Below are 16,468 nucleotides of genomic sequence, written 5' to 3'. Positions count from 1 at the left end.
ATAGTCTGAGGGCCCTGGGGTTCCTCGCCTATGGACTCTCTCCTCTCCCTTTGAAAAGACATTCTTTCTCATCAACCCTTTGAAGGCTGGAGGCTCAGATTCACAAACTCGAGCACTGTGAGCCCTGCTCCACCTGATGCTGGAAACTTTCTAGAAGGAAAATCACCAGGCAGTTGTTCCTCCTCTGACAACAATGGTCATGGACATTTTCTGAGAAAACGGCCTTTCTGAAAGTGAATTCTCTTTTGTCTGGGCCATCACCCTGGGAAAACTTTCTTCTGTATCCACAATAGCAAAATGTGGAAGCAGCAGGATTCAGGGGAAAGAGTTCTTGTTGAGGGATTGGCAGGCATCGAGTTCTGGTCCTAGCTGTGACCTTCACATTGCATGTGGAGCCTCACCTAGGTCACTGTGAGAATCAAGTGAAATAACACCTGCAAAGCTCTTGGCCAAGATAGAAACAGGAAGAGCAAGGATCCGAACTCAGATTTTTCTGAGGCCAAAGCTCCTGTTCAGGAACTCTCAGGGAGCCCAAGAAGGTGCTCCATGATTGTCCTTCTGCTTTCTGGTCCATTCTCCAGTCAGGCTTTCTCCCTGCTGTGGTGTCCTTCCCTGGGTCCAGGGCCATCGGTCAGGCTCAGTGACAGTGGCCAGGATGGGAAGCTGTGCACGTGTCTGGTTTTGCTGGTGAACTTCTCTGTGAAGTTTTAGTCTCTCTTTCCAGTCTCTGCTGGTCTCAGTCCAGACTCACAGAAAACCCAGCAAGTTGGAGGTGGCATTGGGTTGAGTAAGGAAAGCAGCATCAACTTGGTGAAGAGCTATCAGAATCCCATCAAATGGATGGGCCGGTTGTGCTCGTCTCTTCTTCCATCTCCACAAACTGTATCTGCAGGTCTGCTAGCCAGGCTTCAACTCCACGACAAACATGGAATAAAAACAACTTTTCCCATCATCCAAGCTGGTGGCCATTCCTGTGACTAGAAAACCACATGGCTCAACCTCTTACTCCCCAGCATTGCTCTCCCAATCCAGGTGATAAGGGTTTAAATTTCACCAAGGAAGAATCCTTCCTTTATTTATTTATTTATTTATTTTTCATTTTAGATAATGTATCTTGTGAAAATTAAGCTTACGTGAACACAAACAAACATGAATTTTCCACAGATTTTTTTCTTTTTAAAAATATTTTTAATATAAATTTATTTGTTTTAATTGGAGGCTAATTACTTTACAATATTGTATTGGTTTTGCCATATATTGACAAGAATCTGCCACGGGTGTACATGTGTTCTCCATTCTGAACCCCCCTCCCACCTCCCTCCCCATCCCATTTCTCTGTGTCATCCCAGTGCACCCGCCCCAAGCATCCTGTGTCATGCATCAAACCTGGACTGGCGATTCGTTTCACATATGACAATATACATGCTTCAATGCCATTCTCCCAAATCATCCCACTCTCGCCCTCTTCCACAGAGTCCAAAAGACTGTTCTATACATCTGTGTCTCTTTTGCTGTCTCACATACAGGGTTATCATTACCATCTTTCTAAATTCTATATATATGCGTTAGTATACTGTTTTGGTGTTTTTCTTTCTGGCTTACTTCACTCTGCATAATAGCCTCCAGTTTTATCCACCTCATTAGAACTGATTCAAATGTATTCTTTTTAATGGCTGAGTAATACTCCTTTGTGTATATGTACCACAGCTTTCTTATCCATTCATCTGCTGATGGACATCTAGGTTGCTTCCATGTCCTGGCTATTATAAACAGTATTGCGATGAACATTGGGGTACACGTGTATCTTTCAATTCTGGTTTCCTCAGTGTGTATGTCTAGCTGTGGGATGCTGGGTCAAAAGGCAGTTCTATTTCCAGTTTTTTAAGGAATCTCCACACTGTTCTCCATAGTAGCTGTACAGTGTAAAAGGGTTTCCCCACACCCTCTCTAGCATTTATTATTTGTAGACTTTTGGATAGCAGCCATTCTGACTGGTGTGAAATGGTACCTCATTGTGATTTTGATCTGCCTTTCTCTGATAATGAGTGATGATGAGCATTTTTTCATGTGTTTGTTAGCCATCTGTATGTCTTCTTTGGAGAAATGTCTGTTTAGTTCTTTGGCCCATTTTTTGATTGAGTCATTTATTTTTCTGGAATTGAGCTGCAGGAGTTGCTTGTATATTTTTGAGGTTAATTCTTTATCAATTGCTTCATTTGCTATTATTTTCTCCCATTCTGAAGGCTGTCTTTTCACCTTGCTTATAGTTTCCTTTGTTGTGCAGAAGTTTTAAATTTTAATTAGGTCCCTTTTGATTATTTTTGCTTTTATTTCCGATATTCTGGGAGGTGGGTCATAGAGGATCCTGCTGTGATTTATGTCGGAGAGTGTTTTGCCTATGTTCTCCTCTAGGAATTTTATAGTTTCTGGTCTTACATTTAGATATTTAATCCATTTTGAGTTTATTTTTGTGTATGGTGTTAGAAAGTGTTCTAGTTTCCTTTTTTTTTTTTTTTACAAGTGGTTGAGCAGTTTTCCCAGCACCACTTGTTAAAGAGATTGTCTTTTCTCAGTTGTGTATTCTTGCCTACTTTGTCAAATATAAGGTATCCATAGGTGTGTGGATTTGTCTCTGGGCTTTCTATTTTGTTCCATTGATCTATATTTCTGTCTTTGTGCCAGTACCGTACTGTCTTGATGACTGTGGCTTTGTAGTAGAGCCTGAAGTCAGGCAGGTTGATTCCTCCAGTTCCATTCTTCTTTCTTAAGATTGCTTTGGCTATTCGAGGTTTTTTGTATTTCCATACAAATTGTGAAATTATTTATTCTAGCTCTGTGAAAAATACCATTGGTAGCTTGATAGGGATTGCATTGAATCTATAGATTGCTTTGGGTAGTATACTCATTTTCACTATATTGATTCTCCCAATCCATGAACATGGTATATTTCTCCATCTATTAGCATCCTCTTTGATTTCTTTTGGAGAAGGCAATGGCACCCCACTCCAGTACTTTTGCCTGGAAAATCCCATGGACGGAGGAGCCTGGTAGGCAGCAATCCATTGATTTCTTTCACCAGTATTTTATAGTTTTCTATACATAGGTCTTTTGTTTCCTTAGTTAGATATATTCCTAAGTATTTTATTCTTTTCATTGCAATGGCGAGTGGAACTGTTTCTTTAATTTCTCTATTTTCTCATTATTAGTGTATAAGAATGCAAGGGATTTCTGTGTGTTGATTTTATATCCTACAACTTTACCATATTCATTGATTAGCTCTAGTAATTTTCTGGTGGAGTCTTTAGGGTTTTCTATGAAGAAGATTATGTCATCTGCCAACAGTGAGAATTTTACTTCTTCTTTTCCAATTTGGATTCCTTTTATTTTTTTTCTGCTCTAATTGCTGTAGCCAAAACTTCCAAAACTATGTTAAATAGTAGTGGTGAGAGTGGGCACCCTTGTCGAGACTCATTCTTTTAGAGTAAAGCTTGCTACTAAGTCGCTTCAGTCATGTCCAACTCTGTGCGACCCCATAGACGGCAGCCCACCAGGCTCCCCTATCCCTGGGATTCTCCAGGCAATAACACTGGAGTGGGTTGCCATTTCCTTCTCCAATGCATGAAAGTGAAAAGTGAAAGTAAAGTTGCTCAGTCATGTCTGACCCTCAGCGACCCCATGGACTGCAGCCTTCCAGGCTCCTCCGTCCATGGGATTCCAGGCAAGAGTACTGGAGTCGGGTGCCAGCTTGGACTCTTGCTAATTCTCTTTTCCCCAGAATATTCTTTGAGTTGCTATCAGACATGTACAACATGCTCCACAGACTTTCAGAATATTTGTTAAGTCAACAAGTATTCATTAGAACCTACTCTATGACAAGTGCTGTACTTGGTCCGGAATGCTTTCCAGACAGCTGTACTGGTAAGGGACATCACAATGATACAGATGTTGGAAGGAAGAAATAGATTGGTACTAAAGACAAAGATGAGAAACAAGAAACTGACTGGGGATGGTGGGGCAATGAAATGGCAAGGGACAAAGACAAATCAGTTGGGGGCAAGTTTACCTATTCAAAGGAGCTTTACAAGTTTTGGATATTTCTCTCAAGCCCCAACAGAATGACTCCATGTCCTATCTTGTTCTTTGTGCTGATGTTTATGCCTACCTCCACATAAATGGGGGCTTCTCTGGTAGCTCAGACAGTAAAGAATGTGCCTGCAATGTAGGCACATTGATCCCTGAGTTGGGAAGATCCCCTGAAGAGGGCATGACAACACTTCAGTATTCTTGCCTGGAGAACCCCCATGAACAGAAGAGCCTGGTGGGCTGGAGTCCATGGAGTCGCAAAGAGTCAGACATGACTGAGCAACTAAGCACAGCACAGCACAGCCACAAAATGGGAATGACAACTTCAAGCCTGATAGTATTGTATGAAGACTAAAGAAATGTTATAAGTCAAGTGTCTACCCCAGAGCCTGATACAAAATATGTTATGAAAAGACAGAAAAGGTAGTGGTTGTTACTATTACTGTTATCATAAATATTCGCAATTAAATGGAAGGGAAAACTACATCTGGGCCAAGAATTGTTCTAGGTGCCTTCTACAGTCTTCCAGGGAATTGAAAATTCTTCCATTAGGAGAATTTTGTAAAGACTGAAGTAAATAGAAATCTGAAGGTACAATGTCTGGTGGATATGGGAATGAATCAGAACTTTCCAGCCAGGCTGTAACAGCTTTTGCCTGATCATCAAAGAAACATTCAACCTTTCAGTATCCTGATAGAAGGTTATGGGTTTTCTGTTGACTAAGTCCAGACACCTTCTGTCAAGTGATGCTTTCAGTTGGTTTAATTGGTAGCAGTACTTGTTGAAATTAGTCATTTATTTTTCCAGAAGGAGTTCATAGTAGAGGACTCGCTTCTAACCTCACCATATATACATCATCAACTTCTTTGGATGAAGACTGGGTTTTGGTGCAGTTGGTGGTTTTTCATTTTAATTGCTCAATATCTCTTTTGTTATGTATTATTGTACAGTACCCACTTTTCATCTCCCATAACTGTTTTTAAAATGGAATGGTTTAGTTATGCCTGAGTAGAGAATCGTATGAGGAAATACTGTCAAGAAGGTTTTTGTTTTTGTTTTTGTTTTCTGTTTAACTTCCATGGAACATCAAAGCAATTAACATAACCAAGCTGGTGCAAATGATTCTCAACACTTGATTTGGATATTTTGAGTATGTAGATTATTTCCCACATGGTATAGCATTGATTGTTCTCAACTAATGTCTCAATTTGATCACTATCAAATTCAACTTGTCCCCTTGACCATGGAGCAATGTCCTATGAGAAATCTTCAGCACAAAACTTCACAAATCACTTTTGACATGTTCCCTCAGTCACAGCATCTTCTCCATACACTGCACAAATTATTTTTTTCCATTTCAGCTGCTTTTTTTTTTTGCCTTTCATGAAATCATAAAGCATAATATGTTAAAAATGTTGCTTTACTTCTTTCATCTTCAATATTAAAATGGCTGAACAAAAATCTATCAATTTTGATATGTTTTTTTTTAAATCCAAACTGATATGATAGCTGTTACAATACAGCCTAACAAAATTGCTTCAAGTGAAGTTAAAAACAACTAAGCACTACTAGAGACATCTTATGGAAAAAACTGAATGAACTTTTTGGCCAACCCAATAGTAATTTTGCCTTGCAGTATTATTGTGAAGCTCAAATAAGATTAGACCATGACTAACTCAGGGGCATAGACTGTATGTTATTCATTTCATATTTCTGGAGTCTGGCAAAGTTTGTGATAATAAGTATTTGGTAGTGAATAAATAGGCAAATGAATGAGGAATATTTTATAAATTATACAGCACCATATCAATTAAAATTAGGGTAATAGCACTTATACTTCATACCTGTTTCATTGCTTTTTCAGTTGCTTCACTCTCACCCTTGTTTTTGAAGTCTGTGAGTTTGTTTCTGTTTTGTAAAGAAGTTCATTTGTATCACTTTTTAGATTACACATATCAGTGATATCATATGTTATTTGTGTTTCTCTGTCTGACTTACTTTACTTAGTATGATAATCTCTAGGTTCCTCCATGTTCTGGCAAATGGCATAAGTTCATTCTTTTTCATGGCTGAGTAGTATTCCATTGTATATATGTAGTGGGGAGAGGGGGTAAATTAGGAGTCTGTGGTTAACATATGTACACTACTGTAATAAAATAGATAATCAAGAAGGATCTACTGTATAGCACAGGGACCTCTACTCACTATCCTGTAACCACCTATATGGGAAAAAAAAATGAGAAAGAAGGTATTATCTATCTATATATATATACATATGTAATTGAATCACTTTGCTGTACACCTGAACCTAACACATTGTAAATCAGATTTACTACAATATGAAATAAAATAAAATAATTTAAAACTGTAACAAAAGTGGTTTCCTGTTCAGGAAGATCTGCAGGCTTCTTTGTCGAGGGCACTGAGGACATTGGCTGGGATTTCGGCTGCTTGATGAACTAACTAGTCTTTTTTTTTTTTAAGTTTTTTTTTTTTTTTAATGTGAACTGTTTTAAAGCCTTTATTGAATTTGTTACAATATTGCTCTTGCTGTTTATGTTCTGGTTTTTTGACCATGAGGCCTGTGAGATCTTAGCTCCCAACTAGGGATCGAATCCACACCCACAGCATTGGAAGGTAGATTCTTAACCACTGACTGTCAAAGAAGTCCCTCAGTTCAGTTCAGTTCAGTTCAGTTGCTCAGTTATGTCTGACTCTTTGCCACCCCATGAATCATAGCACGCCAGGCCTCCCTGTCCATCACCAACTCCCAGAGTTCACTCAGACTCACGTCCATCAAGTCAGTGATGCCATACAGCCATCTCATCCTCTGTCATCCCCTTCTCCTCCTGCCCCCAATCCCTCCCAGCATCAGAGTCTTTTCCAATGAGTCAACTCTTCACATGAAGTGGCCAAAGTACTGAAGTTTCAGCTTTAGTATCATTCCCTCCAAAGAAATCCCAGGGCTGATCTCCTTCAGAATGGACTGGTTGGATCTCCTTGCAGTCCAAGGGACGCTCAAGAGTCTTCTCCAACACCACAGTTCAAAAGCATCAACTTTTCAGTGCTCAGCTTTCTTCACAGTCCAACTCTCACATCCATACATGACTACTGGAAAAAACATAGCCTTGACTAGACAGACCTTTGTTGGCAAAGTAATGTCTCTGCTTTTGAATATGCTATCGAGGTAGGTCATAACTTTCCTTCCAAGGAGTAAGCGTCTTTTAATTTCATGGCTGCAATCACCATCTGCAGTGATTTTAGAGCCCCCCCAAATAAAGTCTGACACTGTTTCCACTGTTTCCCCATCTACTTCCCATGAAGTGATGGGACCAGATGCCATGATCTTCATTTTCTGAATGTTAAGCTTTAAGCCAACTTTTTCACTTTCATCAAGAGGCTTTTTAGTTCCTCTTCACTTTCTGCCATAAGGGTGGTGTCATCTGCATATCTGAAGTTATTGATATTTCTCCCAGCAATCTTGATTCCAGCTTGTGCTTCTTCCAGCCCAGCATTTCTCATGATGTACTCTGCATATAAGTTAAATAAGCAGGGTGACAATATACAGCCTTGATGTACTCCTTTTCCTATTTGGAACCAGTCTGTTGTTCCATATCTGGTTCTAACTGTTGCTTCCTGACCTGCATATAGGTTTCTCAAGAGGCAGGTCAGGTGGTCTGGTATTCCATCTCTTTCAGAATTTTCTGCAGTTTATTGTCCCTAACCAATCTTATTTGATATTTCACTGCATATTTAGTGGGTCCCACAATGTGCCAGTATTATTCTAGTGCTGAAAAATAGTCTATACAGTGGTGAATGGGACAGACTCCATACATTCATGAAGCTTATATTTTGAAGGGAACAAACTATAAAAATACAAACCAGGTAACGACAAGTGCACCATAAGAAACGTAAAGCAGATAGGTAAGCAGAGGGTGAAAGACATTGGTGTAGAGGAGCTGATCTGAGAAAACCAGGTGAGCACCGTGTGTACTTAATGACCAGCATAATGAATCAGGAAGGACTGCTCTTTACTAGACAGGACCTTGGTCTCAATTAGAATTACACTGTGGAAAACTGAGTTCCTACTGTTAAAAAATTAAATAGAAATCTCAATTAAATAGAGTCAGGAGATGGACCAGAAGGGGGAGCTCTCATACCCTGTGATGCTGCTCAGCCAATGAGAGTTTGTCACAGGGAACCAATGAAAAACCATGGACTTTATGCTTACTGTAGCCCTCCCAACTCCTTTTACCCCCGCAAAAGCGTTCTCTCCATTTCATAGGGACTTGCACATGCCTCACCATGGTTGTAGACCCCAAATTGTAATCGTTTGCTCATCCCAACCAAATGCATTGTTTTCTGGAAATATAACTGGCAGTCTATTTAAGTCAACATTTTGGTGTTCCATTGGGTTTCCAGTGAAGATCTTTGATCACTTTGAGGCTTGTGAGCAAACAGATGTGGTACCCACATTGAATTTGTTGATGCTCACTGCTTTTCTAACTGACGCTGAGATTTTTAAGCAAATCTTTCTCCTGGATCTGAGCTTCACCCTCATTGCATTTTGAAGATTTCCAGGTTTTTTCAGGATCTGTTTTAAGGTTTCATCTTTTCCGGTGAAGACCTTGTTCCCCTATGAGAATATTCATTTGGCACTTTGACTCAATTTTTGAAATCAGACTGATACAGCTGGAACTGGCTGGCCATCAGCCCATTCCTTTAGGAAAGTGGGGCTGTCTTATTGGAAGTATGCTGAGTAGCTTCCTGTCTCTCTCGGGGCCAGACTGCTGTCTTAGAACTGGCTGATAGTAGACCTGCATGCAGTGTGGGCTATTCGAGCTAAGTTGTTTGAAAATAATTCTCTTACTCAAGAGAAAACAGCTCTGAGAAAATGGGATCCCAGTTATTTAAATATTTTGAGGGTACCCCTTGCCTACAGCGATCCTGGTCCATTTTATGTTTGAAAACCAAGGTTATTCTTCATGTTTATGTCTAACTAAATTGGATTGACCTAACCAAAGGCAATTTAAAATACCAATGGCCATTCTGGGGGAACTTTTGAAATCCCTAAGCATACTTTTCTCAAAACCAAATTGGAAAACCATCGCTCTAAATTTTCCAAAGCTAAGTGGAAAGCCTATTCTGATGGGTATTTTGAGGCTTCCAAATATTATCAGGAGACTAAAATTGCATCTCTGCAAAATAAAATGTTCAGACTAACTGAGGAAAATGTTTAAAGAAAGATAACATGGCTCCCAAATCCTCGGGTTCTTCTTCCTCGGTTCTCTGTCTCTCACTCTACCTCTGTCACCCCGTCTCTGTCCTTCGGCACCCCCTTCTCAGGGCCCACCCTCAGTGCCACCTTTCTCCTTCTCTATCTTGTCGTCTACACCTCCTGTATGTGTTTGTGTGCTCAGTCACTTCAGGCATGTCTGACTCTTTGTGACCCCATGGACTGTAGCCCACCAGGCTCCTTTGTCCATGGGATTCTCCAAGCAAGAATACTGGAGTGGGTTGCCATGCCCTCCTCCAGGGATCTTCCTGACCCACGGATCAATCCTGCATCTCATGTGACTCCTGCATTGCAGGTGGATTCTTTACCACTGAAGCCCTGGGGAAGCCCCTATATCTCCTGTACAGACCCCCAATCCCTCCATACTGATTCTCTTGCCAGACTTCCTCTTTTCTCTGAAGGTCTTCCCATTCCCTTTTCCTCGGAACTGATCAGAAACTGTCCCTTTCAAATTAAGCCTTTTGGGGACCCAGAGGCTCAACCCTTAATCTCTAATATTTCCTGGACTAAAGCTGAACTGCAAGACACAGTCAAACTTTTTCCCAAAGTAACTGAAGATCCTCATAGATTTGCTGAGTACTTTAGTCATTCAAACTTATCAACCTGGTTTCTTCAACATATATCAGCCAGTTCATACACTTGTCAGTGAAGACAACACCCAAGTTTGAATGAAAATAGCTAATACAGAAAAGCATAAAAGGTCTCCAGAATTACAACTGTGAGACCAGCACACTAACTTACTATGTGTTCAGGCTCAGGCAATCACTAGACATATTCACTGAGTTATTACAAGGGCTTTTCTAAAGACTGTTGATTGGAACAAAATTCAGGCTGGCACACAAAAATTTGACGAATGTGTTTATGACTATTACAACTGACTTCAGATTATTTTTAAAGCAAATTCTGATCTTTCTCCAGATGTTGATTCCATTTGGGTTGCTCTAAACTCTATGTTTAGTAACAGGCTGATCTGGGACCTCTCCCTTCTAGTAAAAAGAACTAGCATGGAATAGGAAACTGTGTCCACTCCAGACTCAGTTAACCTAATAAACCAGCACTCTCTTACTTTAGATGAGTTACCTAGAAGGAAGACTGCCAAAATTCTTAATCTTCAACTTCAGCAAATGAAGGCCCCTAAGTGAACCCCTTCCCCTAAGTTTCTGCTATTCTTGCAAAAAGTCAGGACATTGGAAAATAATTTGCTACAAATTTAAGGGCTTTAGTTGCCTTCAGCTCTTTAATCAACCTTTCCAACATTCTCCCAGTCCTCAATGACTGGACTCCTGGGAGCAAAAGGAGCTCGTCCCAATCATCCCTCTTAAATGACTTGAAGAAAATTTGTCCAGGTTGGGGGTGAATCTCTTCCAGGTCTAACTGACACTGGAGCCATGTTCAGGGTACTCAACTGCACTACTTAAATCAGCCCCTGCCTTGCAGTACTAAAACAATTCAAATAGTGGGAAATCTCTAATAAACCTCATGAGGTTTCTGTCTCTGAATATATTCCCTTTTGCTTAGGCCTTTTAAGAGGCACATACCTTTTCCCCTTAGTTTCTTTTCCCTTCCATTTATTAGGTGAAGACTTCTTAGAGATGTATACAGGCGCAAGTGCATGCTCAGTCACTAAGTCATCTCCAAATCTCTGTGACCTGTTGGACTATAGCCCACCAGGCATCTCTGTCTATGGGATTTTCCAGGCAAGAATACTGGAGTGGGTTGCCATTTCCTTCTCCAGGGGATCTTACTGACCCAGGGATTGAACCTGCATCTCCCTCATTGGCAAGTGGTTTCTTGACCATTGAGCAACCAGGAAAGCCAAAGAAATATACAGGACTTTTTCCTAAAAGGAGAAAATAATTCTAGAATTTGACAGTAGTAATCAAAGCAGCCCACCAGGTGAATTAAGTGACTCTTTGACATTTATTTGTTTTGCTCTTGATGGTACTAGAGCTGATTCTGGAAACAACTGAGCATCTGCTTCTGCTGAATCAATTACCACCCTCTTTGCAGCAAAATCTCCAACTGATATCAGGAAAATTAGCCCACTGCACATCCAGGTTCAAACAGATCCCTTAAAACCTCTTCCCAGAATTAATCAATATCCTATAAGTAAAGAAGCCCTTCAAACCATAAGAATCATATTAAATTATAAGGCTCTACACCTCATTGTCCCCCCCTTTTTTTTTTTTTAATCTCAAGGTTTATTTCGAGGTTTGCAAATGGACTTGGAGAAGAATACTCTAAAAATTCTTTTTTTTTTTTTTTTATGTTCAAGCTGGTTTTATTTTTTTTTATTTTTTATTTATTTATTTATTTTTTTGTTTTATGTTAGTTGCTGAGTCATGTCCAACTCTTTGCAACCCCATGGACTGTAGCTCGCCAGGCTCCTCTTTCCATGGGGTTCTCCAGGCAAGAATATTGGAGTAGGTAGCCATTCGCTTCTCCAGGGGATCTTCCTAACGTGGGATCGAACCCAGATGTCCCACTTACAGGCAGACCCTACCATCTGAGCCACAGGGGATACCAATGCTCCTATTTTACTGATAAGAAAACTTAAGGACTAAGAGTGGCAGTTTGAGACAGAACCATTTAACCATTTTTGTACATCAGTAGAAGTTCTCCTGAATTCTCATCACACTGAACATTTCTCAGTCAGCTGCCCCACCTCATAAGAAGTCCTTTGGCTAACTGTTCCTCGCACCACTCATTTAGGTTGTAATAATCTTGACTCTGCTACTCTTCTCCCCTCTGGCACTGATGAAGTTCCTCATGATTGCTTAACACTGATGGGATGACCTACTGACTTCTTGTGACGATCTTTAGGAAGTTCTCTGGGTAACTGATTATTCTTGGTTCACTGACAGTTCTTATTTAAAAGATGACAATGGCATGTTCTGTGCTGGGTATGCTATTGCAACTTCTTATATTTTTGAGGTGGTACCTTTATCTATGGCTACTTCAGCTTAACAGGCTGACTCATATGCTCTTATGTGAGCCTGTACCTATTAGCCAAGGGTAAAACAGCCAAAATTTATACTAAATAGTAGATATGCTTTTGGAGTAGCTCATGATTTTGGAATGTGGTGGAAGTAATGTGGTTTCCTCTTGTCTATCACGTGGCTTATCTTTGGTGAATTATTAAATTCAAATAGTCAGCTCCAAAACAAGCTGCCATTTTGAAATGTCTTCTTGGGAATTCTTTGAGGACCTGGGAAAAAAGCAAATGCCAGGAGACTGAATGTTCTTCTGAATTCAGACTCCATGTAAAGCTGACTTGCCTCTTTAATCAGCCTGGTCAAATTAAGATTCACAAAATCTTTGTTGACTGCCCATGATGTGCCAGGAATTTGTTTTAGATTTGTGTTAGAGTTCTCCTACACTTTGGCTTGTGAGTATCACAGTACTTCTCCCTAACAGCTTGCAATATGGGTATTACACTTTTTTTTCCAGAATGAGAAATTAATGCCCAAGACCACAGTGCTCAGAGATGATAGGAAAAAGAGCTGTGAATCAAAATTTCCTGATTCTAAAACCAGAGCTCCTCTCACCACACTCCAGCTCAGCCTCACTAACAAATTTTAGCTTCACTTTGTTCCACATGGGACCCACATGTCCTACAGCCTGGGTCAACCCAAGTTTGAGAAGATTCCCTGAGAACAACTGGGGCATGCTCTGAGATGGCAAAATGCCACTCATGGGACTAAGGTAAAGCCTCCAAGCAGTTGTAAGTAGGGGCCAGCATGCACACTTCAGAATCTGGCACCTGAAGAAGTGATTTTTCAACAGAGAAGCCCTAGCAAACAGGCATGTTACAAGTCAACTCAGACATGTCGGAAGCAATTTTTAAAGACTGTGCTCCAATTAACAAGGGTCTTTAGCAGATCCTATGTATTTTTGTCATATCTGTGTTTGAGACTCCCCCACCCCCTTTAAAACTAAGCTTGCAAGCAAATGTAGTTATACAAGGCAGCCATATTAACTCTTCCCCCAGAATAAATTAAGAGCTCACAGTCAACGGGAAGATATAATTGCCCCCCAGTTTATGAAAAATTTCTTTCCAATTTCACCAAGTTTGGAGGCTAAACTAAAAGCAATAATCATCTAACAAAAATGCCTCTGGGGTAATTGGGATCAGTCTTGGGGCAGCTGAGTCCTACTGGTTTTCATTCGTACTTTTTTTTTTTTTTTTTTACTCTGTGATTAATGGAGGAGGAGATAGAGACAACAGAGGGTGGAAAGGGGGAAAGAAAAAAAAATCATTTGACTTTGCCCAATCAAAAGTGTGGAGGAAATGACAGTGGAAGATTGTGTCTGTCCAGCTTCTCATTTGCTTCCCATTGGCCAAACAAAATCATATAATTTGCACTCCCTCTTGCACTTTTCTTCAAATAGTTTGGGAGTTGACAAACAAGTCACACATTGGCAAGTTTGAAACTAAACACAATTTGCCTTCTCTCCCTAGCAGGGATAAACACAAAGATCAACAGAATGAAAAAACAATCCAGCTGTATTTTCAAAGCCAAGCAGAGATTAGGAGCCTTGGAGCCCTACAAGATTAGGCAGTCTAACTGCTCATTTTCCAAATGAGGTGGGAGCCTAGAGAGCTGAACCCATGGTACAAGGTCACCAGGCAAGTTGTCTTCAGGAGCAGGATCCAAGCTCAGGCCTCCTGATTCAGAGTCCAGGGCTCTTCCTTTAGGATTTAAAAAATCATCTGAGTGCTGTTTTGTGTGGCTCTAAAAGGGGCCATTAGAAAGGGGCCCCACCCATCTACTGGTCCCCTAAATTGGAGGACTAGACAGACAGTTGTAATTAGGTCATCCCCAGGCTCTGTGCCAGGCAATGGCCTGCCTACGGGAAGCCACTGGAGACTGTCATTGAGGTAAGGCTGGACTCTGAGTCAGCCATCTGTCTGGAAGGGTTTTAGATAATTAAATATGCTCGCTGGAGTCAGTGGGGATGGATGAATAAGGCCTGATAAAGGGGCCCCCACCTGCAGCTGTGAACCATTACCCCCATCCCTTTTGCAGGCTGGCTAAGCCCCTCAGTCCTGGCAGTAATCAAGCTGACCCCATCCCTCCAGGACTAGCTTCTGCTGTCATCTTACAGAGCCCTCCCTCCCCAGGATGAAGAACTTCCCTGAATCCAGTCTCTACCACCCTGACCCATGTGGACTGAGCCCATGCAGTGGGGCAGCAGACTCTCAAGTAGCCCATCACCATGGCTAAGCACTTATGCTCTGGAGCTGAGACTCGCTGGATCCAAATCCTGGATCGACCATTTTCCAGCTGAGGAAACCCCTGATCTCTAAACAGCAGTTTATCTACCTATAAAGTGACTTATAGATTTAAAGCACTCAGCATGGTGATTGGTTGGGTTAAGCAATCAATGACAGTTGTTTTTATTGCTTAGAAGTCCTCTTTATTGCCTGGCTCCTCCACCCATCAGTCTTTTCCTCCTGACCTTTCATCTCTGTGCTGGTGGAGTGACACTCAGAATTTTGTGCTTGACCACCCCTAAGCCCCAATCCACCACATGCCCATGGAGACCCCTTTGCACAGTTACCATAGCAGCAACCAGCCAGCTGGGCTTCCTCCTCCCCAGGCCAGCCTCCCCCTAAGTCTGCCTTCGCCCTCTCCTTCAACCCACTCCATGGCCTTGCCCCCATGCAGGCTGATGTGACTAACTGGCCTCACAGTGCATAGCTCCTGGGATGGTCTCTGACCAAGTACTAGTGTGAGACAGTCACACACCACAGTGGAGACACAGGCTCAGGCCATTTCTGTGTCATTAACCATTGCAGAACCCAGTTGAATGAGAAGACTTCTCCCAAAGGATTTCAATAAACTATTTCCCAGCAATGAAATCCATTTTAAATGCAGACAGAGAAGGACCTCTCAAAACTGAGAGGGCACATTTAATTGGGATGGCAAAAAGCTGTTTCATTTCACTTCTCTTGGCTTAAAATTTCTTTGACCCCTCTCCCCCCTCTCATTAGCCTTAAATCAATATTTCTCAAACTGTGGTGAAGGTTCTGTTGTTTATTTTCCCCAATCTATTGGGTACCAATACTTTTTTTGTAAGATAGTCCGAATAAGTTATTACCATACTAAAGTGCCATTTGGATATCACAGCAAAATTGAATTGCTACAAAGTTTCACAAAGACTTTCAGTTTCTGTACTTATCTTTTGGCAAACTAGTAAATGTTTCACAAAGCCATACTAGTCCCTGGACCAAACTGAGAGCCACAGAGAAGTCCATCTGCCATGGACACCCCTCTACCCCATCGTGGGTTTTTGTCCTGTAATGTGGTCTGATCAGCGTCGACCCTGCCACACCCGGAGCATGCAATGGCAAGGATCCTGGTAGGATTTGCCCGGTCTCCAGTGAGCTCTATCCCCTGAGGGTCAAGCCTCCCCCAGCGAGAGGGTATGTTGCTGCATCACCAGCTGTGTGCAGCACGCTGGCTCTTACCATTCCTTTCCAGCCCTGTTGATCTCCTCCCACCAGCACTCCGTAGGCTCCCCCAGGCTCTGGGGTGTGGGCATACAGGCGTAGTTCCACTGTCTGTCGGAACCTTCCTTCTTGTTGAAGATGCTCCTCACGGCCACCACCACCTGCCCATGGGGACACTGGTAGCTGAAGCCCTGCCGGTTCAGATTCACCCACCCATCATCACTGTAGTCATGGTACTGATGATAGGAGTACCCATAGTCACCATACTGTCCCCAGGCCACGGTGACCAGTGGCAGAATCACCCACAGAAGAGTGAGGTCCATGCCGTCTGGGCTTCTGGCAAAAAATGTCACCCTGTGTCTGCTGGGCTGCTGGTTTTATACAGCTGCTGCTGACATGTGGCTTCCAGATGTGGGTGAGCAGGCTCCAACTGCAGTGTGTCATCGTTTAAGCAAAACTTTTCGGCGTGGAAATATTGGCCATAAGTACATTCAGTTTGTTTTAAGGTGGAATTCTAAGAAAATGTAAGGAACATGCAAATGGAAGAAACTCCCAGAGAAGGAAAAAATTAGCAGTTAGATTATAAAAGCAAATGGTTTCACACTCCTTAGAAACAGTGTTAGAATAAAAAC

The 16,468-nt window shown here is 41.6% G+C and overlaps 1 protein-coding gene across 1 annotated transcript in view; it reads right to left on the bottom strand.

Annotated features, from left to right (window-relative positions):
• The window catches only part of DPT (dermatopontin), a 36,288-nt gene extending 20,048 nt beyond the window's left edge, over positions 1–16,240 (bottom strand). Inside the window, exon 1 of the mRNA XM_040263564.1 lies at positions 15,855–16,240. Coding sequence (XP_040119498.1) covers positions 15,855–16,159 — 305 coding nt within the window. The 5' untranslated portion in view covers positions 16,160–16,240. The remainder of the gene's footprint in view (positions 1–15,854) is intronic.
• Between the last annotated feature and the right edge of the window lie 228 nt (positions 16,241–16,468).

Source organism: Oryx dammah, unplaced genomic scaffold (genome assembly GCF_014754425.2).
Source record: "Oryx dammah isolate SB20612 unplaced genomic scaffold, SCBI_Odam_1.1 HiC_scaffold_21, whole genome shotgun sequence".
NCBI classification, from domain to species: Eukaryota; Metazoa; Chordata; class Mammalia; order Artiodactyla; family Bovidae; genus Oryx; species Oryx dammah.
This window is presented reverse-complemented; position numbering and strand designations above follow the sequence as displayed.